Source organism: Schistocerca nitens, chromosome 8, assembly GCF_023898315.1.
Source record: "Schistocerca nitens isolate TAMUIC-IGC-003100 chromosome 8, iqSchNite1.1, whole genome shotgun sequence".
Classification (NCBI taxonomy): domain Eukaryota; kingdom Metazoa; phylum Arthropoda; class Insecta; order Orthoptera; family Acrididae; genus Schistocerca; species Schistocerca nitens.
The window spans coordinates 381,162,889-381,190,092 of record NC_064621.1 but is presented as its reverse complement, the minus strand read 5'-3'; the positions used below and the strand labels follow the sequence as shown (position 1 = coordinate 381,190,092).

Genomic DNA, 27,204 nt, shown 5'->3' with positions numbered 1-27,204 from the left:
TAAGTATTGTAAACATATACCCAGTTCATGTCTTTGAGTAGTCTCCTAAAATTCTCAGGTTTTAATTCATTTATTACCCTCCTGTACTCCTGTTTAATAGATTTTATGTCCAGAGAAGTTTCAACATTTAACATAATTGCTGCATGTCATGATCAGAAAGTCCATTTACTGTTTACTTTCTGATAAGACTATTTCCCTAGACTTGTCTACAAATATATTATATTGATATAATAGAGGGAAACATTCCACGTGGGAAAAATATATCTAAAAACAAAGATGATGTGACTTACCGAACGAAAGCGATGGCAGGTCGATAGACACACAAACAAACACAAACACACACACAAGATTCAAGCTTTCGCAACAAACTGTTGTCTCATCAGGAAAGAGGGGAAGGAGATTGAAAGACGAAAGGATGTGGGTTTTAAGGGAGAGGGTAAGGAGTCATTCCAATCCCGGGAGCGGAAAGACTTACCTTAGGGGGAAAAACGGACAGGTATACACTCGCACACACACACACACACATATCCATCCACACATATACAGACACAAGCAGACATATTTGAATATGTCTGCTTGTGTCTGTATATGTGTGGATGGATATGTGTGTGTGCGAGTGTATACTTGTCCTTTTTTCCCCCTAAGGTAAGTCTTTCCGCTCCCGGGATTGGAATGACTCCTTACCCTCTCCCTTAAAACCCACATCCTTTCGTCTTTCAATCTCCTTCCCCTCTTTCCTGATGAGGCAACAGTTTGTTGCGAAAGCTTGAATTTTGTGTGTGTGTTTGTGTTTGTTTGTGTGTCTATCGACCTGCCAGCGCTTTCGTTCAGTAAGTCACATCATCTTTGTTTTTAAATATATTACATCGAGTAGTCTCAGAGCATTTACATACCCTAGTTGTGAAGTTCACATAGGAATTAAATTGAATGACAGCATTACTGATTCAATAATTGTTCACCGACAGAGGTTTTCAATAAATCAACATTAAATCATCAGCAACCACCGTTTTGTTGTTTTTTTCCAGATTTTGTATGAAGAGGATAAAGTTTTCTGAAGGTGCTCTGTATATACTTACTGCTATAAAGGAATTATTATGAAATACTACTTCTGTGTCACAGATAGGCACAACAAAAAAGACACAATTATAGCTATCAACCATTAAGGCCATAATCAACAATACAAACCAATACACACACACACACACACACACACACACACACACATACGACTGCAGTCTCAGGCAGCTGAAGCCACACTGCAAGCAACAGCACCAGTGCATGATGGGAATGGTTACTGGGTGGTTGTAAGGAGGAAGCGGGGAGGGGGAGGAATAGTATGCTGGGGGTGGCGGACAAAGAAGTGCTGCAGGTTAGACTGAGAGCAGGGCGAGGTGGGGAAGGGAGGGGGGGGGGAGTAAGCGGAAAAGGAGAAATACTGAGTACAATGGTGGAATGACGGCTGTGTAGTGCTGGAATGGGAACATGGTAGGGGCTGGATGGGTTAGGGAGTGACTAATGAAGGTTGAGGCCAGGAGGGTTATGGGAATGTAAGATGTATTGCAGGGAAAGTTCCCCACCTGCGCAATTCAGAAAATCTGGCTGGTGTTGATGGGAAGGATCCATATGGCACAGGCTGTAAAGCAGTCACTGAAATGAAGGATATCATGTTTGGCAGTGTGTTGAGCAACAGGGTGGTCCACTTGTTCCTTGGCCACAGTTTGTCAGTGGCCATTCATGCTGACAGACAGCTTGTTGGTTGTCATGCCTACATAGAATGCAGCACAGTGGTTGCAGCTTAGCTTGTAGACCACATGATTGGTTTCACAGGTAGCCCTGCCTTTGATGGGATAGGTGATGTTAGTGACAGGACTGGAGTAGGTGGTGGTGGGAGGATGTATGGGACAGGTCTTGCATCTAGGTCTATTACAGGGGCTTTAGTCATTAGGTAAGGGATTGGGAGCAGGGATTGTGTAAGGATGGACAAGTACATTGTGTAGGTTCAGTGGATGGCAGAATACCACTGTGGGAGGGGTGGGAACGATAATGGGAAGGACATTTCTCATTTCAGGGCAGAGAATGTAATTCAGTTGCTCCAGTCCTGGGTGGTACTGAGTTGTGAGGGGAATGCTCCTCTGTGGCCAGACGGTGGGACTTTGGGAGGTGGTGGGAGATTGGAAAGGTAAGGCACGGGAGATTTGTTTTTGTACAAGGTTGGGAGGATAATTATGGTCAGTGAAGGCTCCAGTGAGACCCTCGGTATATTTCGAGAGAGACTGCTGGTCACTGCAGATGCATGGGTGGCTAGACTGTACAAAAGGGACTTCTTGGTATGGAATGAGTGGCAGCTGTCGAGGTACTGATGTAGCCATCTTTGAGGTGGAAGTCAACGTCTAGGAAGGTGGCTTGTTGGGTTGAGTAGGACCAAATGAAGCAAATGGGTTAGAAGTTGTTGAGGCTTTGGAGGAATGTCGATAGGGTGTCCTCACCTTTGATCCAGATAGCAAAGATGTCATCAGTGAATGTTGTTATTTATTTATTTATGTTTTCTTTGCGAGGAGCCATTGTAATGATGGCTTTTGCAAACGTCAGACTTAAAACTATGGTTATATTTACACTTATAAAATACACTATATTCTGCAGCTGTTGCTTCTTATGTCTACTTTTTTACATTTATCACATTACAACTGATATGCCAATGCCTCATGTTACAATCACTATCTTAAAATTCGTTGAAAGAATATAAACATTTTTCTATTAGAAAAGATTTTAATTTTGTTTTAAAAACCTTTCCCGTGTACGTTCTTAGAGTGTTTGGTAGTGTGTTATACCAAATCAAGCCACTGATATATGGACGTCTATCAGTCATTTTTAACATTGTTCTGTTATGGAAAATAGTTACACTTTGTTCTAGTGTTGTGATCATGTACATCACTGCCCTTGATAGCTTCTGTTGGTTGACTTATAAAAAATACAATTATTTTGAAGATGTACAGAGAATATATCATCAGATATTTGTGCTGCACAAACACTTCACGACATGAATCTCTGTGTCCCATCCCATGTAGGTGTCTTATTGCTCTTTTCTGTAGTAGTAGTAGTATTCTTTTTAAATGTACATCAGCTGCACAGCCCCATAGTTCAATTCCGTAATTGTGAAAGGGGTACAGTGTTCCATAATATGTTGTTGTTGTTGTGGTCTTCAGCCCTGAGACTGGTTTGATGCAGCTCTCCATGCTACTCTATCCTGTGCAAGCTTCTTCATCTCCCAGTACCTGCTGCAACCTACATCCTTCTGAATCTGCTTAGTGTATTCATCTCTTGGTCTCCCTCTACGATTTTTACCCTGCACGCTGCCCTCCAATGCTAAATTTGTGATCCCTTGATGCCTCAAAACATGTCCTTCCATAATATACTAATTTCAATGCTTGGCTACGAATTATCTTTGCAAGCTGGCTGAGGAGATACATGGCACTACTGACTTTTCCACATACAAAATTAATGTGGTATGTCCACCGCAAATTTTCATCAATATACATACCCAGGAATTTGCAGTTATCATTTCATGAGATATTACACGCACTATTCATATTGTTGTGGTGAGAATTGCCTGTTTTAAATGTCAGTAGTTGAGATTTGGTGACATTCACCTTGAGACCCTGATCTTTGAAGTATTTTGTTACTTCTGTTACACCACTAGTAGCAAGAGATTCTAGCTCATTAGATTCACTTCCATAGAATAAGATTGACATGTCATCTGCATAGCTTACGATATGGGAGTTAGTGGGTTGTGCAATGTCGTTAACATATATAAGGAAGAAAAGGGTCCAAGAATGGAGCCCTGTGGTACACCTTGTAATACAGGTTCACTGGTGGACTGGGAGTTTATGATTTTATTGTCTAGTTTGTACGACAATTTAGTGCTTTGCCTACAATTCAGCAGGTATGTGGTTAAACGATTCATGGCTTGATCCCCAATACTATAAGATTTTAACTTTTTAAGAAGTACCCTATGGTTTACCATATCAAATGCTCTTGTTATGTCCAAAAATATACCTGCAGTCTGCATCTTCTGGTTGAACAGACAGTAAACTTCATGGATGAACTGTGTAACTGCTGTGGTTGTATTTAGCTCTTCTCTGAAGCCATGCTGTGAATCTACAAGCAGTTTATGTTTTGTGAAAAGGCACTTAGCTGAGAAAGGATAATGCTTTCAAATATCTTACTAAAAGTGGGAATTAAACATATTGGTCTATAGTTGGAGACATCTTCCTTACTTCCCTTTTTATACACTGGTTTCACAACACTCATTTTTAGAACCGTTGGATACATGTTTTCTCTAATGCTGCAATTAATCAGGTGAGTAAGAGGTTTAGAGATTTCTTTTAAGCATGCTTTAGTAATAGCACTGGATACACCATCCCATCCAGATGAAAATTTTTTCTTTAGCATGTAAATTGCCCTGCAGAGCTCCTGCTCATTCACTTCCACAAATTGAAATTTGGTACACTGTGCGAGATGGCATCGGGTCTCTACCTGTGAATCTATAATATGGGTCGATTGTTCACCAGAAATATAGTAGTTATTAAAAATATTACATATAGTATCTGGGTTTTTTTTTTTTTTTTTATAATGTTACGATCATGTCTTATGCTGAGTGGGTCTGTGTTCATCTTGTTGGGACCTTTTTGGTACTTGTCAATTAGCTTCCAAGATGCTTTGCTTATTTGTCACACTGTTCTACTGTTTTGCCGCTATCTGCTTCCTTAGGTTAACAATTTAAGTTTTAAAAGTTTGCTTGGCTCTATTGTAGTTTTCCTTGAAAACCTGCATAGTAGTAGCTTTATAAAGCTGGTTTAGATGATGTACTTGCTGCCTGAGCCTAATCAGATTTGGTGGGAGTTTTAGTCTAGGATTACTTCCATTTTGACAGTGTTTAACTACCTTCTGGATTTCTCTGACTGGACAACTATATTCATAATGATACAGTAGGGCTGAGTAGAATTCATTCCATTTCTCATTCAACCATTTTACCTGGTACACAGAATCCTATTTCTCATTCGCTAGTTTGTCTTTAAGAGCATTTATATTTGAAGTATTCAGCATTTGTTTCTGTAGCACAATTTTTATTATTTTAGGCACAACTGAATTTATGTATTCTTGAAGTATTCAGCATTTGTTTCTGTAGCACAATTTTTATTATTTTAGGCACAACTGAATTTATGTATTCTATCAAATGACAGAAGTGGTCAGAATAAAGAAAATCTAAGTTACTGTAATTTACCTTATCTATAACAACTTTGTTGATTATAGCATAATCTATTCTAATGGAACATGTGTCTGTCAATCTGGCGTCTGAGTTCACTATATTTACAAGATTGTATGAGGTCAGTACACCACTGAGTTTCAAGTTTGCTATACTATTTGAGTTGCCATCTATTTTAAAGTCACCTAATATAATAAGGTCATTAGAACTGGTCTGACCAACAACACTACTAAGTTAATCCATAAATAGCATTACATCAGCATTTGGTGGCCTATATACTCCAATCACTTTATGCTTTGGTAACTGTGGAGTACAATACCTGTCATTTCAATTGATCCTTCTTTGGTGTGGTGTTCAAGAAAGGAAATTTTTTTAGCTTCTATATCCTTATTAACATAAACTGCCACACCACCACCTTTATGGTTTTCCCTACAATAACTATTTGCTAGTATGTAAACTTCTAATCTATAATATATTATTTCATTGCATTTTAGCACATGTTCTGTTATTACTAGTAAATGTGGCAAGTGTTCCTCTATGAATATTTGTAGTATGTCTAGTTTGTTTATGAGATATTGCACATTTAAGTGCATTAACTTTAAGGGTGTTATCCCTTCTTGTTTATTTACCATCTTGCACGAATCAAAATTGTTTGAGTTACACTTTTTACAACATTTTGCATACACTGGTTTTTTAGAACTGTCCTGCAATGACTGATCACTTATTTCACAGCCTGGCTTTTCTTTGCTTGACTGGGACTCAGTCATATCCAAAAAACATCCCTGAAAATTATTATTATGGTCCTTTATTCTAAAAAAGTCTCATGGTTGTAACCCAGAGCAATTGGAGCTTTCTCCACACTGTCTTTCTCGCACAGTTTCCTTATGTGGGAAACTAGCTGGGCCTTCCCTTTCCTGTTTAAGTGGAATCTGTGTTTTGTGTGTTCATCACGACTCATCTTACTTAAGTCTATCAAATGTACATGGCTAAAATAAAATAAAATGTGGTATACTATAGGGATTGTTTCTTCAACCCTTTCTCTTCATTGTTAATTCAAGTGTTTTCTCAAGTCATATACCATGTGAGAATGTGTTGTATGCTGACATCATCACATGGTAACAATTGGTGAAAACTTACAAAGTATTCGGAATTATAAAAGAGAAGTAATTGAGATGATACATCACTGGTGTCTGGCCAGTCAGCTGTCGATTAACAAAACAGAAACAGAAGAACTTTATTTCATTCTCAGAGCAATGAATTCTATAATATGAATGTGAAATTACTTGGACTTGTGATGGAGAAAATATGTTTTGTGAGATGGACACATACATTACTTAGGTGTCAAACTAGCAACAGTATTGTGTTTGTTACATAAATTAAGACAAAAAGTCAGTAAGAATCTACTGCTTATATTCTTGTTATGTATTCTTCCACCCCCACACATGATATGGGATATTGTTGGGGAAATTCACCAAAGTCAGCCTAAATTTTTTTCAGTGGCAGAAGGAAGTCATTTGGTGTATGTTACGTCTTCTCTTCTACTTGCAGAAGTCAGTTGAGATCACTTACCATTATGACAGGTGCCAACCTTTACTTCTACAGTTCTCTAAGTTATGCCAAAGAAAATTCAAAGAAATTTAGACCAAGAAATAATGTACATCTGTCCAATACAAGGAATTGCCACCTGATAGATTTACTGTTCTCAAGACTCTCTCTCTCTCTCTCTCTCTCTCTCTCTCTCTCTCTCTCTCTCTCTCTCTCAAAACACACAAGCCTGAAGTTCTTTATAAATTGCGAGAAACAGCTTACTTAAACCCTTTACAAAGATTTAAAGGCGTTTTAGAAACTAGTAAAAAGTGAGGATTTTACACAGTCGATGCAGTCGATTAATTCAAAAAGAGAGCTTTTTCAAGACTTATGCTTTGAGTAGCTTTACTTATACCTAACAATCATACAATTAGAATTTTGCTTTTATATACCTATCAATAAATATACTAGTATCATTGCTTTAAGTAGACATAAGTAATTGTAAATGTATGTAATTAATGTATAGTTGTAGAGGAGCAGTGTCATAAAGCATTACTATTATGTGATTTTTCACGATTCTTGCAGTCCCATCTGGGTAATGGAATACAACCATGGGGTACTCTTGAGGTTCAAAAACAGTGTTTAAATGTCAAAAGAGGGTTATAAGGTGTACTGCAGGTCTTACCCTTATGAATCATGTTGAGATTATTTCAGCCTGTATATCTATAACTGGCTTGTCTTTGTTAGAGACCATCTAAGTAAGTAAGGTTAAAAAAGATTTAGGTGCAAAATACAAATTAAAATACATAAGCTTGACTTACATGGGAGGCACTGTGGGGGGGAAAAAAAAACCTGCAAGGTTAAAATAAGCTTCAAAATTAAGAATTCATTGCTTAACATGCTGTCATGTAGCATTGATTGCATAGGAATATTATGAGAAGGAAATTTGCTACTCACCATCTAGTGGAGACGTGTGTGTGATTTGCGGTTGCATTTACATGAGTGTGTGTTTGCGTGTGTGTCTGTGTGTGTGCATATGTCTGTCTATTGTTGACAAAGGCCTTAACAGCTGAAAGCTGTAGTTGTGAGAGTCTTTTAGTTGTTCTTATCTGCGACTCAGCATCTCCGCTATATGGTGAGTTGCAACTTTCCTTCTCATAATATTGTTACAGTCCATCTTGGATTTATCACTGTTTGATTACATAGGAAGATCTTCAAATTTTGGTACTTACAAAATTTCATGTAATGCAAACAGGGCACAACTTTTCAAGAAGGTTTAAAGGGCTTGCTAAAGTGGCAACTAAAGAAAAATCTACGTTCGATAATTATCTCATTCAAAATAAGCATATGACACAACACGTAGGGAACAATCTTGAAATTTTGTATATTTCCCATAAGGGCCTGTAGGTGAACAACTTGGAGGAAGAGGAAATCTACTACAGTTAAATGAAGAGAAGACTGGATAAGTAACTCAATAATCAAACAGAGCTTATGGAAAAGCAATTCCTAGAATTGTTTGCTAAATGCTTATAAGGTTACCTCAACAGGTTGTTTACTAGATACACTTGTGATCCACAATTTACCATTCTTGTGTTTCTGCATTGCAGAATATTAAAAATAGTGATTTGATGGTTTACAATTTATCTTTATTGTTAAATGAAGCAGATTAAGAACAGATATTAAATCCTGAACCCCATGTAAGTGCAGCAGAAAAATAATAAATAATGATAAATTGTGTTGTGGGAGTGTAACAGGATGAATGATCAGGAAGTTCCTGCACTTCTCTTGCCACTAATTGTGTTTTTTGTAGACTGCAAAAAATCTTCCATTCAGGAATTACTGGTGTTTGTACATTGTGCCGCACCAAGTGGAGCCAGCCATCTATCACTCCTCCACAAAATATCTTGGAAGGTAGGTGTGTCTTATCTGATGGAATAGGACTGATCATTTTCAAATCTAGAGCAGTAATCTGCTGTAATGCAAAGTATTTCGACCATTAACAGTAAAGACAATGAAATTGACTTTGTCAAATACATATTGACAGCATTTTCAGTTTGGGCAGGCTCTTCAGTATGGTAGACAGCTCCAGCTGTTTAGTTTTTTTGATAATAGCTAATTTAACAACTGTAAATAAGTACTCTCATAATAAACTGAAAATAACTGAACTACCTAAACTCGAACTTAGTGAAGCTATTTTGTCTACTCACATAAGAAAACCGGACAGGAAATGCTGGGGAGGTGTAAACTAAAAAGCAAGCAACACTCATGGTAGGGGAAGTTGCCTTTCCTGGAAGAACACTACCACTGCTGTGCAGGATGACTAAGAATCAATTTCTCTTTTAACGTTGTAGAACAATATGGAGAGATTTACCTATACTCTGTCCATATGTGTTTCTTGAGTTAGTATTATTAGTAACTCATACCTGTATTCTGTGTAATGTTAATGCACTTTGTGGAAAATAACCATCCCTGTGTGTGTCTGCGCATTGATGCCTAAGATGTGCTCAGAAAGGACAGTACGACTGTGTGAAACACCCTGCAGTTGCTTTTTGTGATGTAGTGTGTCAGAGATACATTACTCTTCAGTTTGCAGGCCAATGAAGGAAGGAGGCACACAACCACAATCTGGCAACCCACCTTCCCTCCCGCCTCCACCCTTTTACACCCCTATAACACAATTTATCCTTAATATGGCTCTACTACACTTACATGTGGTACTCACATGTAACATTTGTTCTTACCCCATTTAATTTAACAATAAACATTAGTCTTATATCTGTGATTTTTCCATTCCTTGCAACATGGAAACTATTAGCTCTAAAGAAAAAAATGAATAGGATCGTGTGTAGGAAATTTAATCTAGTTCAAATTTTTACTAGAAAAAATTCTTATTAGAAGCTGCAGTTTTCAAATTATTCAAGGAACACATAAAAAAGTGACCTTTATATAGCCCACCCCAGTGCTCACACTTGGTCAGGATTTTCAGTATGTTGTTTATGGTACTCACGCCATTACACAAATCTTTTCCTCTAATTTTCCTTCATTGACTGGAATAAAATGACCTACATTACTTATGTGAATCAGCTATAAATAAACAACAAACTGTAGTATATAACCATAAGATATGATGTGTGTCTATTTTATTATTGTCATTTACCTGAGTGTTTCATTATTTATTGTCTATGTGATACATTTAATTATGCAGTAAATTGATCTTGTGAGTGATCTATTTATAATTATTTATTTTTATTCTCATCTACATAATTACACAGTGTATCTGTCATGTATTATTTCCTTGTACTTATTGACGCTTACCCCATTATTTTGTTGATGCCACCAGTTGCACATAAAAATGCTCAAAGATGACTGAAGCTTTGGTATTTGTACAACAGAAAAGATGATTACTTACCACACAATAATAAAATGATTTTTTTTTCTAAATTTCAGGGATACTGGGAGATACTGTGAAAGAGGGAGTAGGAGGGTCCTTATTTGTGAATGAGTACTCTCGAAGTTCCAGCTATTATGCAAATGAGTCATTTGTTCCTGAGTATCGTACAGATTTGCTGGAAATTATCCCTAGTAACAGGTTTGTGAAGAAAGGCCTATTGGCGTTTAATTTTTACACTGTTACAATAAAATGAGAATTCCAACTTTAAAATAGCACAGGGTCCCAAAGTCTGAAATACAAAATAAGCAGGTCATCTGCGAGGGACAAGCAGTAGCATCACTGTGACTTTTTGTGTTATTACATATGATTATCATATAATACTGCTGCTTACAATCTAACAATCTTCTGAGGCTACAAATAATTGTTTTTGTAAAATGAATTTTTCTTTAGTGCATTAATGGGAAAACTCGGAAGCAATAGAACATGTATAAGAGGACAAATTATTATTAGTCAACAGAAATTTAGTGAGTAGTGATATATCCTTAGATGAAGATGTGTTCTGCTTATTTTTTAACTTACTCTGTTAACAGGTCAAAAGATAGGACTGATGCTGAGTTCTACTGCAAAGATTCATATCAGTGCAAGTATGACTACGCAATGACTGTCAATAGGGATGTTGCTGAATTCACAAAGAACTATTATGCAAGTTACACAGAAATCAGAGAAATTACGGAGGCAAAAGGTAAAAATACTGGTTAATATTCTGTCTTAAAATAACTGATAATTAATCTTATTTATTTTGTTCATTTCTGTTTATAAGCTCCACTTTGAAATTTCAGTTATTTCATGTGGTGTGCTGGAAACACCACGATTTGGTCGAAAGAGCACTTTTGAATATGTACCTGGAACAGTGGTAACTTTTGAGTGCAATCAAGATTACGTTCTGGTTGGTGATATGCGGAGGTCTTGTGGTGCAAATGGACAGTGGAATATACCTGAGTATGGGTACACTGAATGCTTACGTAAGTATATCATTAGGTATGATTTTTGTCTAAAATGTACCAAAAAACTTTAACACATAGTTTCATTGTTGTGCTAAACATACAGTGGTCCATTACATTCATTTAGATTTTGGAGCAAGAGGCACTAGGTTGTTTTTTGTGCACCTTTCAAAGAACTGCAGTGCTTGTGGATAATATATGAAGACTAGTTCCGTAGTAGGAAAAAGAACTGTAAAGAATGCTGCTTATTATGGAACAAACAAGAAAGTCATTTGCCTGAGGCAGTATATGGAGGCGCCATTAGATGGCAAGTGGAGGTCCATCAACCTCGGCATAGATGATTGATAAAGGACTGGTCATGTTAGTACCTCATGACAGAGAAACCTCCTGATGGTGGATAATATCCACAACTTTCAATTGTGTAGGTCTTACTGATACATCCGTACAGTTCAAATTGAACAAAATCTTTATAAAAGTGGCGAGACATTCCCTAGACAGTCTCCTCCCTTTTACCTGTGACTAAGCTGCTCTAATAAGTTTACTGCCTTGAAGGATATTGCTCTCAAATCGTATGTGTATTACAGACAGGACAAATTATAAAGTATTTTGGGAAGCATAAGCCTCACTCAATCCTTAACATTCATAACATCAAAAAGGCATCTTTTAGATATTGTGCATGGAGGAAATCTGTCACATTGCTGCCTCCAGTAAAGGTGGGTTTCAATGGTGTGTTTTAGCTTTTAAGATCCAGAACAGGCATCTGTTAAGCATCTAATACACCATGTTCCGAGTGTAACATGATAATAAACCACTCAAGATGATTTGGTGTATCAGATGTTTCTTTATGGAGACAAAAACTACATATTGCCATCAATCAGGAAATTATCCTATCAATTATATGAAATTAAAATGGACCATGATAATTTCATTTGATTTTTTTTTTTTTTGTGAGATTAGTAATGGATTCTGTTAATTACTTGTGTAGTGGATTTTCCCAAGATTGTATTTTGTGTCAAAAGCTCCCATACAATGCACAGTCTGATAAGGGGTCAGCATTAACCTAATCATTGATGGAAATGAAGTCCTATATGTCACTCCCAGTGCCAGTTCTGTGTCAGTGAAATGCTTGATGCTGGCTTCCTGGCCCTTGGTGACTGACTCCCAGTCAGACTGCTCAGTTACTGGATGCCTCAGATCAATCCCAGTCTGAAACATCTACCACTTTGCCAGCACTGCACCCCCAACCATAAGACACAGAGTGTCAGGATAAGTAGAACACAAGAAGCAGATTGAAAACCCAAAACATCTGATGTACAATTATACACATGCAACACATTGTCTTAAGTGCAGGAAAAGGTTTGTGCAGCGAACATTACCATTAGGCATGAAGCCATTTGTTAGATGTGTTTTCCTGTTGCAAGAAAGTGCTTCTAAGCAAGGGGGATTCACTCCAAGGAAAGAAAGTAGCTGTGGTTACTGCCTACCCTACACTGCTTGTAGAACCCTTAATAGAGTAAACAGGAGTTTCAAGATGCAGAACAAATTTGGTCACATGGGGGTATGAGGAGGATGTTACATGCAGCTGTTGATAAGTTCAGACACCTAATCACCAACTAATATGCCAAAACTTGGATAAATCCTCTACTAAGCAAGATGTGTTAAATACCACTATAAAGAGCATAAAAGTTGCAGTATTTTGGAGAGGTATCCTCATGTTGCTCTTCCACACAATACCAGTCTTACTTGAATGGTTTGTGATGTTCAGGAACTCATATCATCATCTTTTCTTGTTCCCTTTAATTATTCAACATTATTTCACCAAAAGCTGCAATATTCTTGGAAACTGATCTACATATAAAATCATACAGTATCAAGAGATTACTCTGCTTTGAACAACAAAGCCCCACATATCAGCAGGCAACAGGCAAACTTTTAAGCTGTTCTAAGGACTATGACCAGACATGTCAGTGGCATGATTTCAATTGTACAGGTAATTCCATTTTCTTTTACTATTGCTGCAACAATACAGTATTAGCTGATATTCATCTAGATGTAACTGTCCAATTTACACAATTTTCATGTGATGTTTCCAATAAGTGCAACACATGTAGCATTATTATATCTAGGCCTTGTATGATATTTTCTGTGAAGCTCACTTACACATAAATATAGAGTTGTAGGAACTGTCAAATAATATGAAGCTGCTGATATTGAAATTTCAATGAGTGTACATTTATTTTCATACACATCCACTCATTAGTTTGCCGTTCACAACAATGCTTAATTTTTGCAGAATGAAATCAATAGTGTACATAATTTCCTGTTGTCTAGCCTGTTCTCATGAAGCCAATCTTGACATCTTTTTCCAATCTACACTGCATACCTGGAGGACATGACCATAATTTAGCAGAGTACTTAACATGATTTGGTGATGATTATCAGAACATAGCTGATTGACTGTCCACATGTTATTGACCAAACTTGATTGCGTCTTAGTGCTAACTGACTGCTGCTTGTTACTGAAAAATTTTAACAGTGACCTAGCATTGACCAACTTACACACTATCCACAATACCTATTCAAAGACCCAGGTACAGAACTTCTTACAAAATATTTAAATAAGGACCAGTTACATTTTAACAATAATATAAAAGACATGAATTGTAAGCGTATATACTTGCCGATGTGGAGCAATTATTGGCTACGTATTCTTTAAGTTGCTCCTGCATTTTATATTAGAGCCCACCAAGATTATTTTAGAAATCAAAAGCTTGTTTGTGATATATTTCATTAAGTACATACCCATCTGTAATAACAGTAAACATTTTTAGACGTAGAAAATTGGATTTTTTTAAAGGCCTGCTATTTAAATTTGAACAATCTGCGTTTCTTAAGTCAATAGTATTTTTAAAAGTAACATTTCACAAATTATAAACTTTTGGTAGAAGAAAAACAGAACTTAAAAATGAGGTATATATCAATCTTAGGACACTTTATTATTGATGGGGACGAAATTTTACCTGCTTATCATTTTACTGAATCTTAAAAGTTTGAATAATTTCCTTATGTAAAATGTTTTTATACAGAATAATTGTACCATTATTGTCAGCCACATGTAATTTCCACTTTAAATAACACAGATTAAAAAATTGTGGCTTGCAAAAGAACTCTGAAATTTCATGTAAATTCAGTATGCAAGTTAGGAAATAAAAAGAAACTTTATTTTGTCCAATAGAACTGTGATTTTGACACTGCTACTGTTCATGATATAAAAGACAAATTAAAACAGTTATCTGTGTCAGTCACTTTTATTTTTCTTCACATTTCATTTCAAGGGCTTACACCCTCATTTTGAGATGGATCTATGATATTCAGTGATACAAATGTGAATGTATAACAACCTGCTATGCAGTTGTTCCTGGAACCTCTCTGAAATTAAAGTCAGGCAACTGGCTACATTCAGGAAAAGAAATATTTGTGCCAACTACTCAATTAAGAACGATGTCTAAGGAGCTATTCCCCTGCTGCATTTCAACTTGGTCAAATTCAGCCTTTTTTTACCTATATTTCTGTCCAAGATGGGATTCATTGATTTGCTGATAAGCATTTCAACCTCAGCTATATTTATGCAGCAGCTTTATCTTTCAGAATCCATTTCCTAGAAAAAAAAGATGAAAATGGTAGGATTCACTATGTTTGGAAGGATGCTGCTTTGGTCCAACTGAAAGCTTTTCGTAGTTATCCATGCAAGAGTTTCTTATTAGTTTACTATGATTACCTATGTTCAAGGAATGTTGTATATGTTTTGGTATGTTCCATGAGTATAAACTGTTCATCTAAAAAATTAATACATCATGTTGTTTTAAGCATCTTTACTTCCTTGGTGTTAGATGAAGTTTGTTATTATCTTTCTAAAACTGTATAATATGTAATAATATGTATAATATGCAAGTGATATATGTTCAAATATGTTTGGGCACTAGGTCAATACGAATACTCATCACGACAAATGGCAATTACGTCAGGTATTGTTCTAGCAGTATTGGTAGTACTGCTACTGTTAATTGCCTTGGGGTGGTATTGTTGGTACAAAGAATCAAGTGCAAAAAGTACTGCCAAATCCTGGGACTATGAGACAGTACAACTGAGAAAAGCATCCAATCAGATGGCATTACCCAACAAAGTTGAAGCAGATGGCAGACGAACAACAGGCAGTGATCGTAGTAGTAGTTTGAGTAGCACCAGTAGTGGCTTGAAGAAGCGCCTTTATGATGGTGTGTACCGTACGGGTGAACCATTACCTGACAGGCCAAGCGAAGAATTCAAGGAAAAATTGTGGGACTTAGCAGAGGAAGTGGCAGATAGCAGTGTTATTAGTAGTGACATCACACCATCTGATGTCAGTAGTAACAACACTTATAGTCGGCGGCAAACTGATATTTTTTGAAGTTTATTGGTGCTTAGTGAAGAGTCTAAATAAGTCAGGTAAATTGTCACTGGAATGAATTTAAGCTAAATAGCCACATTTTTGTGTTCCTACTATTGTTACTTCTTTATTTTCTGAATAATGGTGTATTCAGTACTCACGTAACTGTATGTGTGTACAGGTTGTCTAAACTTTTCGTGGTATGTTGGAAGTCAGGCATACACTGAGAAAGGTTGTGCTGATAAGTGAGAGTGGAAAATCTAACAAGAGTTATTATTTGTTTACCATAGACACAAATATCCTTAGTTTTTTATGTAGTGACAACCATGACATTCAAGTTATTTCCATTTATCAAATTACATGGTAAACTCGGAAACATTTGAGAGCAGTATTCTGCTACCTAATGAATGCACCAAACAGATATGAAGACAATGTTGTGAAATGCTTTCCACTGGTTTGGACTGAAAGTAATGTCACAGGTATTTAAGTGTTGAGTATATAGAAAATCATGAAGCATTTTTGATCAGAATACCACCAATATACAAAAAAACCTGCTATTTAACAAAGAAATAGTGGGTGATATGTGAACAAAGCATCACGGCTTTGTTAAATATGGCTTGAGTCATGTTTTGATGGCAATACTGACGTTTATTAAAATGATAGGAAGATGTATAAGAAGAAACTCTTTAGACTGGTTTCTATACAAAGTAAACAATTACAACAAAACAGACATTATGTGTCATTCATTTATTCATTTGATCACAACTGACATTAATGCTATTCTGGAAAGTCCTGGATGGAATACCAGCAATATAAAAACTGAAGGTAACCAATAACTCTGCAGCTAAGGTGTTGAGTGAAAGACATAAGTTCAGTCTCATTTGTGTGGCTTTGTGTGTCTATCTGCCACTCAGTGCATCAGTTATTTGGTTAGTGGTTATACTTACTCTTTCTATTGTTTTTATTGTTTTTAGATCTCTCTGAACACACTGTTATGCACTTTGTTGTAAGTGAAGTCAGTGTGAAATTTTTGTAAAATACTACATCACTTTGTGTGAGTTATTCAGATTTTCTATGAAAAGCTGCTTTTTTTCTCTTTTTTTTGGTAAAAAATAAAGAATGATGCAGATCAATTGGCCAGATACCTCTGTTACTATATATGATTATTTTTTTTTTTTCATTTTTACTTTTGGGTCTTAAAAAATATTTATGATGAGGTGCCTGAATCTGTAGAATGTGAAAATATACATTCATGCACATTTAAGTTTAGAACATTTCCTGGGATGGAAGTGTAAAAGTGAAAATCACAAACTGAATCTTTGTATACATTGAAAATATTGTTCATAAATTTCAAACCAATAGCTATAAATATGTTGGTTAATTAATATAAAATGTGGAGTAGATATAATGACCAACTATTAAATTATTGTGCTCTGGACTATTCAAAGGTCTGGAAAATGCAGTCTTTTTGTAAAAATGTTCTGAAATTCTGTAAAAAAGGTTTTTTTGACTGATGTTTTCATAGATCTCAGATTGCTAGATTAAAATGAATAAATGGAATTTTCAACTAAAATGTATTTAAAACATTATTTTACATGTACTGGTCTGAAAAAATATCTATTCCACATTTAAAATTTAATTTTCATTTAAATATACACAAATACCCAGGAGTTGTTCACTAAACCGGATTTGTATAATGTATGTCACATTACAAAGTAGTTTCAAAGAGCATGTTATCTCTGTGCAGGTGTGTGGAATGGAAATTTTTATACACCGGTACATATAGGCAGAAAACCCCTTGTGATCCTAACCTCCTGAAATAGATAGATATGTTCCATAACTGTATTGAACAAATTACGAATGTATTAGACCACACTTATACTCTGTATCATAAGGAAGAACTTGTGATAAACAAATGTCCATATTCATGTCTTGTCAGTACTGGTACTGCATTTTATCCCACAACAGAACATTCACTAGGTGGTTTAAGAAGTTATATTTTCGTAAGGTGAAAGGTACCAGCCTAAACAATTCTACCAGAGATAGATTTTTAGTTACAAAATGCTAGTTTTACATGAGTTCATCATAGCGATTATAGCTGTTGAAATGGGAACCTATTTCATTAATGTGATGCAGGTTGCAGTATCAGTGGTCTTTAAGAATGCAGAATAAATAAAAAATTACCTTAATAGAGGCAAGCAGTTGTTATAAACTTCACCTCCATGCAACACATCACTAAACATCATTAATGTTAGACTGATATGTTGCTGTCTGACAGTTGATTTAGGCTTTCTGTACTGAAATACGAGGTATGATTGGAAAGTTTTAAGAATGGGTCCACTACTGCTTACTGATTTGGCGGGCATGTACACAGAGGGCAGGGAGTGAGTTACTACCTTGTCCTTGAATTCCATCTGACAGGAAACTGTGTTTCCTTAATTCAGTTCTTTGTGGCAGCTGGTTGAGTGCTGGTCTGTTAGGGCTTGATGCTGGATTCTGTCTGCATGAAAATGGAGCAACGAGTTTGTGTGAAATTTTGTTATAAAACCAAGAAATCAGCTTCTGGAACTTACGAACTATTAAAAACAGCTTTTGGAATAACTGTATGAGACAGTCAAATGTTTTTGTCTGATTCAACAGATTTAAAAATTTGAACATGTACCATGGTCTGGCCGTCCTTGCACCTCAGAAATGAATGAAAATGTGAAAATTTGTGACTTAGTGCATGCTAATCGCAGACTTACAATTAAGGAGATGGCTGATGAACTTAATTTAAATTTCTATACAGTTCAGTCAGTTTTAACTGAAGATCTGAACATTCGTCACTTGTCCACAAAATTCATTCCAAAAGTGTTGTCAAGTGACCAGAGACAACACCGACTTGAAGTGTGCCAAGAATTGATTAATCGGACTGAAAATGACCCAGATTTGTGAAAATAGGGTAACTACAGGTGACAAATCATGGGTATATGGATATGATCCTGAAACCAAAGTGCCGTCTTCACAGTGGAAGACTCCAGGTTCACCACAACCGAAAAAAAGCACGGTAAAGTCGGTCAAAGGTGAAGACAATGTTGGTGAATTTTTTCGATTCTACCAGTATTGTGCATCATGAATTTACCCTTGCAGGACAGACAATTAACCAGGAATACTACAAATGTGTCCTTGAGCGTTTGCGTGAAAAGGTGCAGAAGAAAACGCCTGCAATGAGGAAAGACATCATGACAGTGCTCTGGCTCATCGTGCCTTCATTGAATTTTTGACCAAATTCAAAATTCTTGTGCTTCCTCAACTGCCATATTCCCCTGATTTGGCCCCTGCAGACATCTACTTGTTTCCCAAACTGAAATTTTCACTGAAAGGGAAGCAATTTGACTCGATTGAAGACATCCAGGCAAATATGGAGAGCATTCTGAACACACTTCAGCAAAAAAATTTCCAGGAATGTTTCCAAAAGTGGAAACCCCATTGGAGTTGGTGTGTTCAGTCAGAAGGGGACTATTTTGAAGGAGATGCATCACAATAGCATGTAAGTGCCATCACTGTACAATTACAAGCCCATTCTTAAAACTTTCCAATCACACCTCGTAACTACAAATGAAAGTATTATTCCTGAAACGGTGTCTGTATATGTGTGGATGAATATGTGTGTGTGTGTGCGAGTGTATACCCGTCCTTTTTTCCCCCTAAGGTAAGTCTTTCCGCTCCCGGGATTGGAATGACTCCTTACCCTCTCCCTTAAAACCCACATCCTTTCGTCTTTCCCTCTCCTTCCCTCTTTCCTGATGAGGCAACAGTTTGTTGCGAAAGCTTGAATTTTGTGTGTATGTTTGTGTTTGTTTGTGTGTCTGTCGACCTGCCAGGACTTTCATTTGGTAAGTCACATCATCTTTGTTTTTAGATATATTTTTCCTACGTGGAATGTTTCCCTCTACTATAACCCTACCTTAAGAATATGTATTTATTGTAAGAGAACACAAATAGGAGTAAGATGGGTCTTTAATTAGACGTCACTGGCTGATAACAAAGTTAACTCAAAGGATGTGGGAGAGGGAGTGTGTCCAGCACAAGATTTCAGTTATGAAATCTTCACAGGTTATCAGCCGAGTGGTGTCGTCTTCTAGTCGCAACATTTCAATGGATTACGTATCCATCATCTTCACATTGAAACATTGCAACTAGAAGACGACGCCACTCATCTGATAACCGGTGAAGATTTCATAGCTGAAATACACCGAGAAAGCCTGCAATTGCATATAAGATTTCAGTTTTTGGTTGAAATGCCATCATATCCAGAAGAGTGATTTCTTTTACCACTGTATCATTTGAGTTGGCAAAACTGATGTCTGCTGGTCGAATATGTAACCATCAGAAATAGTATCTTGAATATTTTGAAGACTGTTCCTCAAGTACAGCACTCAGTGAAGCATTCATATAGGTCTGTGGCTTGGTAGTACATTGCACATTTAAATCTTCATTCATAGTCTGCTAACCACCGTGAAGTGCATTGTGCCAGTTATTAAGTAGTAGTAGTAGCAGCAGTAGTAGTTTTATTTATTGCAGATGTACGTCATCTTACCTACTGTTGTACAACTGAAATACTTCTGTATATGTGTCCCTTGGAAGCAATTAATTTGTACCTTCAGTGAGGATACACTTTTCATCTGACCTCTTGCAGGAAGCATGTGATGCTGTGAGCAATGAGGATGCTGAACAGGGGACGCTACATATGTAGTTTGTGACACGTTGGGAATCTGGGGGATAGTTGAAGTGATGAAGACGATCGCTTATGTTAAGCACGAAATCCAAGTTTGAACCTCATCGCTTGTCGTCATTCAATTTATTTCAATGCCAACTGTAGCTAATGTAGGAGTTTCTCTTTCACCATAATAGACACTGTGTTCTCTAGAAATATCCTAGAATGAATTCATCTGAAAATGGAGCTGCAGAATAGATGTAACTACAGTTGAAACAGCAGTTAGCAAAACAATATTTAAAACTTGGAAATAGCCATGGACCTTAAAGATGCCTCATTAAGTATCTTCTATCAGAACATCAAAACCTCATTGATGGTAAGGGTAAACTTCTAATATCTAATGTTCATAGGGAAAAATGAAAAGTGTGTTGTGCTTATTAGAACTTCGTATTGAAATAATTGAAATTGAATAGATTTGTTTTGATGGATACAGATTATATCATACCATAACGAACAGTGAAATGAAAATGAAACAGATGAAAAAAATGTGTATTACTTCTAAAGAAACTGCCATAATTGTTAATACATTAATCCCATTGTGAGACAAGACTATTAATGCCTGTGGTTGCCAAGGTAACCATGATTGTACCTAGATGTGCGTTTCCTTGTCCAAAGCAAATTGATGGCTCCAAATATATGGAAATCTCATGGGGAGAGATTGGTACTGTAAAGAAGATGTGTGAGGGCTTCTCAGCAAAGCTTCTGCAGCATAGTCAAAACAGCATTGCAAACATGTGAGCCCATCTACACATTCTAAACTTACAACTACATCCGCACTCTGCAAGCCACTTTATGGTGCATTGCAGAGGGTACCTTGTATCACTACTATTCATTTTCTTTCCTGTTCCACTCACAAATAGACTGAAGGAAAAACAACTGTCTGTAAGCCTCTGTCCACATCCTAATTTCTCATATCTTATCCATATGCTCCATATGTGAAACATACATTGCCAGCAGTAAAATCATTCTGCCACCATTTTCAGATGCTGTTTCTCTAAATTTTCTCAGTAGTTTTGCTCAAATGGAATGTTGCCTTCCCTCAAAGAATTCCCATTTGTGTTACCATAGTATCTGTGTAACACTTGCTTGTTCATCAAGCCTACCAGTAACAAATCTAGCAGCCTGCCTATGAACAGCTTTGATGTCTTCCTTTAAACCTACCTGGTGGGTACTCAAGCAGTAGTCAAAAATGGTTCACACTAGTGTTCTGTGTGCTGCCTCCTTTACAGATGAACCACACTTTCCCTAAAATTCTCACAATAAACCGAGGTTGACCAGTCACCTTCCCTACTACAATCCTTCCATGATTGTTCCATTCAGTGGCTGATACAGAAAAACCTCAAGGAGTGGGCGAGAAAGATATCTTAAGCTATCTTTACTTTTACCTTAATAAAAAATAATCAAGTCACATGCAAAGTGCTACATAGGAAAGTGCAACTACTAGATAACTCAATTCAGTCAAGTTGATGGACAAAAGAAACAAACGAATAGCATAGCAGGTGGGCTGACTGACTGGCCGGGGGGGGGGGGGGGGGGGGGGGGGGGGGGCAAGCGACCCGTGTGCCTGCCATATGTACCCACCACGGGTTCCATTTCACATCACTTTGCAACATTACACCTGTATATTTAACTGATGATGTGACTGTGTTAAGCAGCACACTGCTAATACCGTGTTGAAACATTAATGAATTGTTTTTCCTACTCATCTTCATTAACTCACTGTTTTCTACATTTAGGGCTAGCTGCCAACCATTAAACTATGTAGAAATTTTGTCTAAGTCTTCTCTATCCTATAGTCAATCAGTGAAAATTACAGCATCTTCGGCAAACAGCCGCAGAGTGTTGCTTACCATGTACAGTCAGATCGTTTAAGTATTCAGAGAATAAAAGCAGTCCTATCACACTTCCCTGAGGCACTCCTGACAATATCCTTTTCTCTGATAAACATTTGTGTCAAGGTTGCCAAGATTGTTTCAACCAAACTGCAGTAGTTTTGTTAGGAAGCCCTTGCACATTCTCCATAGAGTCCTGATCTCTCCCCAAGTGGTTTTCATATTTTTGGAGCCCTGAAGAAAGACACCTGTGGTGCTGATTTGCTTCAGATGAAGAGATGCACGCTTGGGTACATCATGGTTCTACAGGTACCGTAAACATTTTTCCATGAAGGCACTGACCATCTTGTTTCACAGTGGGATGAATGTTATGACAGTTATGGTGATTGCTTTTCAAGTAGTTAATGGTGTACTTACTTTTCTTCCTCTGTTTTGTTTTCATTTGGCTGCCCCTTATTCATTAGAGCCAGCAAGATTAAAGGAGGAATGGCTGTATATGCAAAAAATGAAGTCAGGTCCCAGGCTCTTTAGGTTGATGGATATATTATTTTGAAGATCTACATCCACAGGACAACTCTGCAATTCACACCTATGTGCCTGGCAGAGTATTAATCTGACCACCAACAGCTCTTTAAATGCTGTGTCACAATAGTGGATCAGGAATAGTCAGCAGCTAGGAGGCAGCAACCTTGTCATTTCCTTTCTTTTCTGAAGAAGGCTTTGGCCAAAAGCTCAGTCTGTAACAGTCTGCTGCCCAATGTGTCATCTTTACAGTGAGCAGTAATTTATCCTTTTCACAATATTGTTGATATTCCAATCTGGACTTTCCATTATAAGTAATTCCAGTATTTTATTATATTTTGAAAAAGGTAACTGATCTATGCTTCACATTTTCAAAAATAACTTGTAGAAATTTTTATGTAAGAATATATGAACAGACACAGTGAACAATACCATGCCAGTTATAATTAATTAGTCTCAGTTAATCACAGTCTTTCAGGCAGTTGTGGTTGATAAGTCATAGCTAAAGAATCATTAACAGTTAGTCATCGCAAACATTCTGTCATGCACATTCATTGTCAGCTGACACTTGTGGAACTGGGTTACGCTTGTAATGCTCCTTCTCAAAAACTAGACAAGAATGAAATCAAAATTTCAGTTTAAAAATATTAATTATTTGCTGTATCCACAACTAAATGTAATGGTTCTTCCAAAATGATAAATTGCATTATAGAATTAGAAAACGGTACAAAAATACTTTGTTACTAAACGGGTTGAATTGGAAGTGCCAGAGACTGTATACATCACTGCAAAAGTCCAGAGGTGAATAATACTGAATTTTTCAAATTTTTATCTGGTTTTCTGGGGTTTATTTAGTTCAAAAGTCTCAAAATGATTCATTTATTCCCACAAACGCAACTGAACAGCACTGCTATTGACTCACACTGCTGCTAGTAATCATAATACTACCACTAACAATGAATTCCCCACTACAAAAGCAGGCAGTCATTGCCACTATCCCTTTTCATAAAATTCTAACAGTGTAAACAAATATTGCAAATGGCATTTTAATTAACTTTCAATGAATAATAACCTGTATAAAGATAGGAAGCACAGCAGCTTTCATAATTAGTTTGTACAATACAGAGTCTTTCAGCACTTTTTTAGTGTTTCTTAATAAGTATTTTTAGTAATCATTTTTACAGTTTCAAATTTTTTGAATTAAATAAGTTTCTCTTTTGCCTACAAGTGTGGTAGTTTCATTCATTAGTTCCAACTAGTGTATGCAGAACACACCACCCCTTAAAACTTGCAATTAACACATGTTTACTTCATGATCAATAGGGCTTAAACAAAATTCTATTGAAGTATTTTGTATATTGTCTCAAGTCCCATTAAACAAGGTGTACGTTGAAAACCAAGATGTCATCAAAAGTATATGTATAATCACATAGTAAAATCGTTGTATTTTACATTGTTCTCCAGTTGCTCATATGAAATACTACAATATGTGAATTCTGGCTGCTTCATTGTAGATTTGGTATGGGTCTACGCAGGTTACTGATGTATTGTTCGAAGAGTGTTTGACAATGAGAAACTACAATTTCATCATAATTTTATTGTGACTGATAAAATAAATGTCTGTTGGAAGTAATCTTAATGTCTACAATGCCTGCCAAGTTATTGAAAATCATCAGTTACTGTATTCTACACTCAGTGTGATTGAGGAGTTCAAACTAGGCTTACAAGTTCAGTAATGTCACTACATGAATCAGTCTGCTTAATTTGAAGAACATACCATAACCCAAAAATAAAAATCTAACGGCACACATTTTGTACTACACTCAGTCTCTTATCAGGGAGCAAAATACATGTAGGTACTATACAAACAAAATAGAACACTCTGAAAATAAATAAAAAATATCTGGCTCATTCTTAAGTGGCAAACAAATGGAAGCAGTGAGGTAAATGATACTGAGTTATCATTAATAGTTGTGGTAGAAATAATGACACATTGAAATCATTGGCCACCAATTTTACTTTTACTTTCACACAGTGGTAGCAAACATTGTACTACTAATAAATAACCAAGACCGAGCTGCATTAGATATACTCCATAGATACTGTTTACACCCATAATGCACATTAGTTTAAAAAGTAAATTTATACGGAGATCACAGAAATTTTTTTGGTTATGATGGTATTTCTAGGGCATTATTAAGAACTTGTACTAACTTGAGAGGACCATTCTTGAACTGTCTTTGTAATTAGATAATGATAAAAGGAGTAATTTATGACAGACTTAAATATTGCAGTAGTGACTCCTGCCCATGGAAACAGAAGCATGCACAACAGACCTGCATAACTGCATTACTTCTTCAAGCTGTTTCAAAAAATTTTGAGGAAGTGGCTCATGGGGGGGAGGGAGGGGGGGGGGGAATCAGGGATAAGCTACTTCCCTCAGCTTCGTTTTTGTACAAGATTCTCTACATATTGTCGCAAAAGAATCTGAGTAGCACTGTTGCCGTAGTGTCGTAGTTACGATACTAGCTTGTTGCATGTACGGTTATGAGTTCAAAACTCACCTGAACTGAAAAATTTTAATTTCTGTATTCGGTTTGAGGACATTCTAGAAGTATCCACAAATGGCAAGAATCATTGTGTTGGAATGTTCTGTAGCTGTATATATACCGTATGTGTTCTGGCCGGAGGCAGTTCCCTCCATGCTCTTGTATGTGCAAGTGCTGAATAAACCTTCGTTAAGTGAAGTTAGTGTTTGTCATTCATCTACTTACATCTTTCTCTCCGTGACATTATTGTGGTGGAGACGCTGGGCAGTGGAACTTGTGATACCGCACATTATCGATGACACAGTGGCTCCCAACAGGCCACAGCGCCGCTGTTTAGGTGGCGAGAAACCTGAGTTTGAGCCATATTCAACAGATTGCAATCTATTGGAGACAGAAGAAGAAGAGGATGTCATGATGACAGCAACTGTGTGCCACCACATGAGACGTCCTTCCGGGTTCTCTGGTGATGATGGCCAAGATCCAAACAAGTGGCTGAAGGTATATGAGCATATAGCCAAATTTAACAAATGGGATGACACCGTGTGTTTGGCTAATGTATTTTTCTACTTGGAGGGCACTGCCAAGCGATGGTATGAGAACAATGAGGAGAACTTCACAAGCTGGGAAGTATTCCAGGTGGCACACAACGACAGAAGTGCAAGGCTGAAGATAAATTAAAGTGCAGGGCACAACATCCATGAGAAACGACAGCATCCTACATTCAAGACATCTTGGAGCTGTGTAAAATAGTGGAGCCTCAAATGAAGGAGGAAGATAAGGTTGCACATCTCATGAAAAGTGTTGCTGAGGACATGTATCAAGCCCTACTCCTGAACAAGGTTTCGACAGCGGACGACTTCATAAAATGGTGCCAGTATATCAAGACAATGCATCAAAAAAGAATTACATACAAGAAGTTTGAACAGCTTCCAAACATTGCATCAATGTCTATGATGGAGGAAGAAACTGATTTAATAAGTGTTCTTCATCAGATAGTGAGAAAGTTCAGAAGGCATTTGGAGTGCACGGTGAGCAAAAAACCGAGACACTTCAAGAGGTCATAAGGAACGAAGTGGAACAGACGTTGAATCCAGTCTCTTGTCCTTCATTTCCCTTTACGAGGTGCATTCAAGTTCTAAGGCCTCCGATATTTTTTCTAATTTACTACTCATCCGAAATCGATGAAACTGGCATTACTTCTCGACGTAATCACCCTGCAGACGTACACATTTTTCACAACGCTGATGCCATGATTCCATGGCAGCGGCGAAGGCTTCTTTAGGAGTCTGTTTTGACCATTGGAAAATCTCTGCTGGAAAATCACGGCTGGTGAATGTGCGGCCACGGTGAGTGTCTTTTATTGTTGGAAAAAGCCAAAAGTCACTAGGAGCCAGGTCAGGTGAGTAGGGAGCATGAGGAATCACTTAAAAGTTGTTATCACGAAGAAACTGTTGCGTAACATTAGCTTGATGTGCGGGTGCGTTGTCTTGGTGAAACAGCACACGCGCAGCCCTTCCCGTACGTTTTTGTTGCAGTGCAGGAAGGAATTTGTTCTTCAAAACATTTTCGTAGGATGCACCTGTTACCGTAGTGCCCTTTGGAACGCAATGGGTAAGGATTACGCCCTCACTGTCCAAGAACATGGACACCATCATTTTTTCAGCACTGGCGGTTACCCGAAATTTTTTTGGTGGTGATGAATCTGTGTGCTTCCATTGAGCTGACTGGCGCTTTATTTCTGGATTGAAAAATGGCATCCACGTCTCATCCATTGTCACAACCGACAAAAAGAAAGTCCCATTCATGCTGTCGTTGTGCGTCAACATTGTTTGGCAACATGCCACACGGGCAGCCATGTGGTCGTCCGTCAGCATTCGTGGCACCCACCTGGATGACACTTTTCGCATTTTCAGGTCGTCATGCAGGATTGTGTGCAC

The 27,204-nt window shown here is 37.2% G+C and overlaps 1 protein-coding gene across 2 annotated transcripts in view; it reads left to right on the top strand.

Annotated features, from left to right (window-relative positions):
* Nucleotides 1-27,204, top strand: part of LOC126199085 (protein mesh) — a 272,891-nt gene that overhangs the window by 227,595 nt on the left and 18,092 nt on the right. The window contains exons 17-20 of one of the 2 annotated variants that reach the window (XM_049935831.1): nt 10,238-10,379; nt 10,772-10,923; nt 11,021-11,203; nt 15,166-16,758. In XM_049935831.1, coding sequence (XP_049791788.1) covers nt 10,238-10,379; nt 10,772-10,923; nt 11,021-11,203; nt 15,166-15,629 — 941 coding nt within the window. In that variant the 3' untranslated portion in view covers nt 15,630-16,758. Of the gene's footprint in view, nt 1-10,237; nt 10,380-10,771; nt 10,924-11,020; nt 11,204-15,165; nt 16,759-27,204 lie in introns of those variants that run through there. The other variant, XM_049935832.1, reaches the window with a different exon arrangement.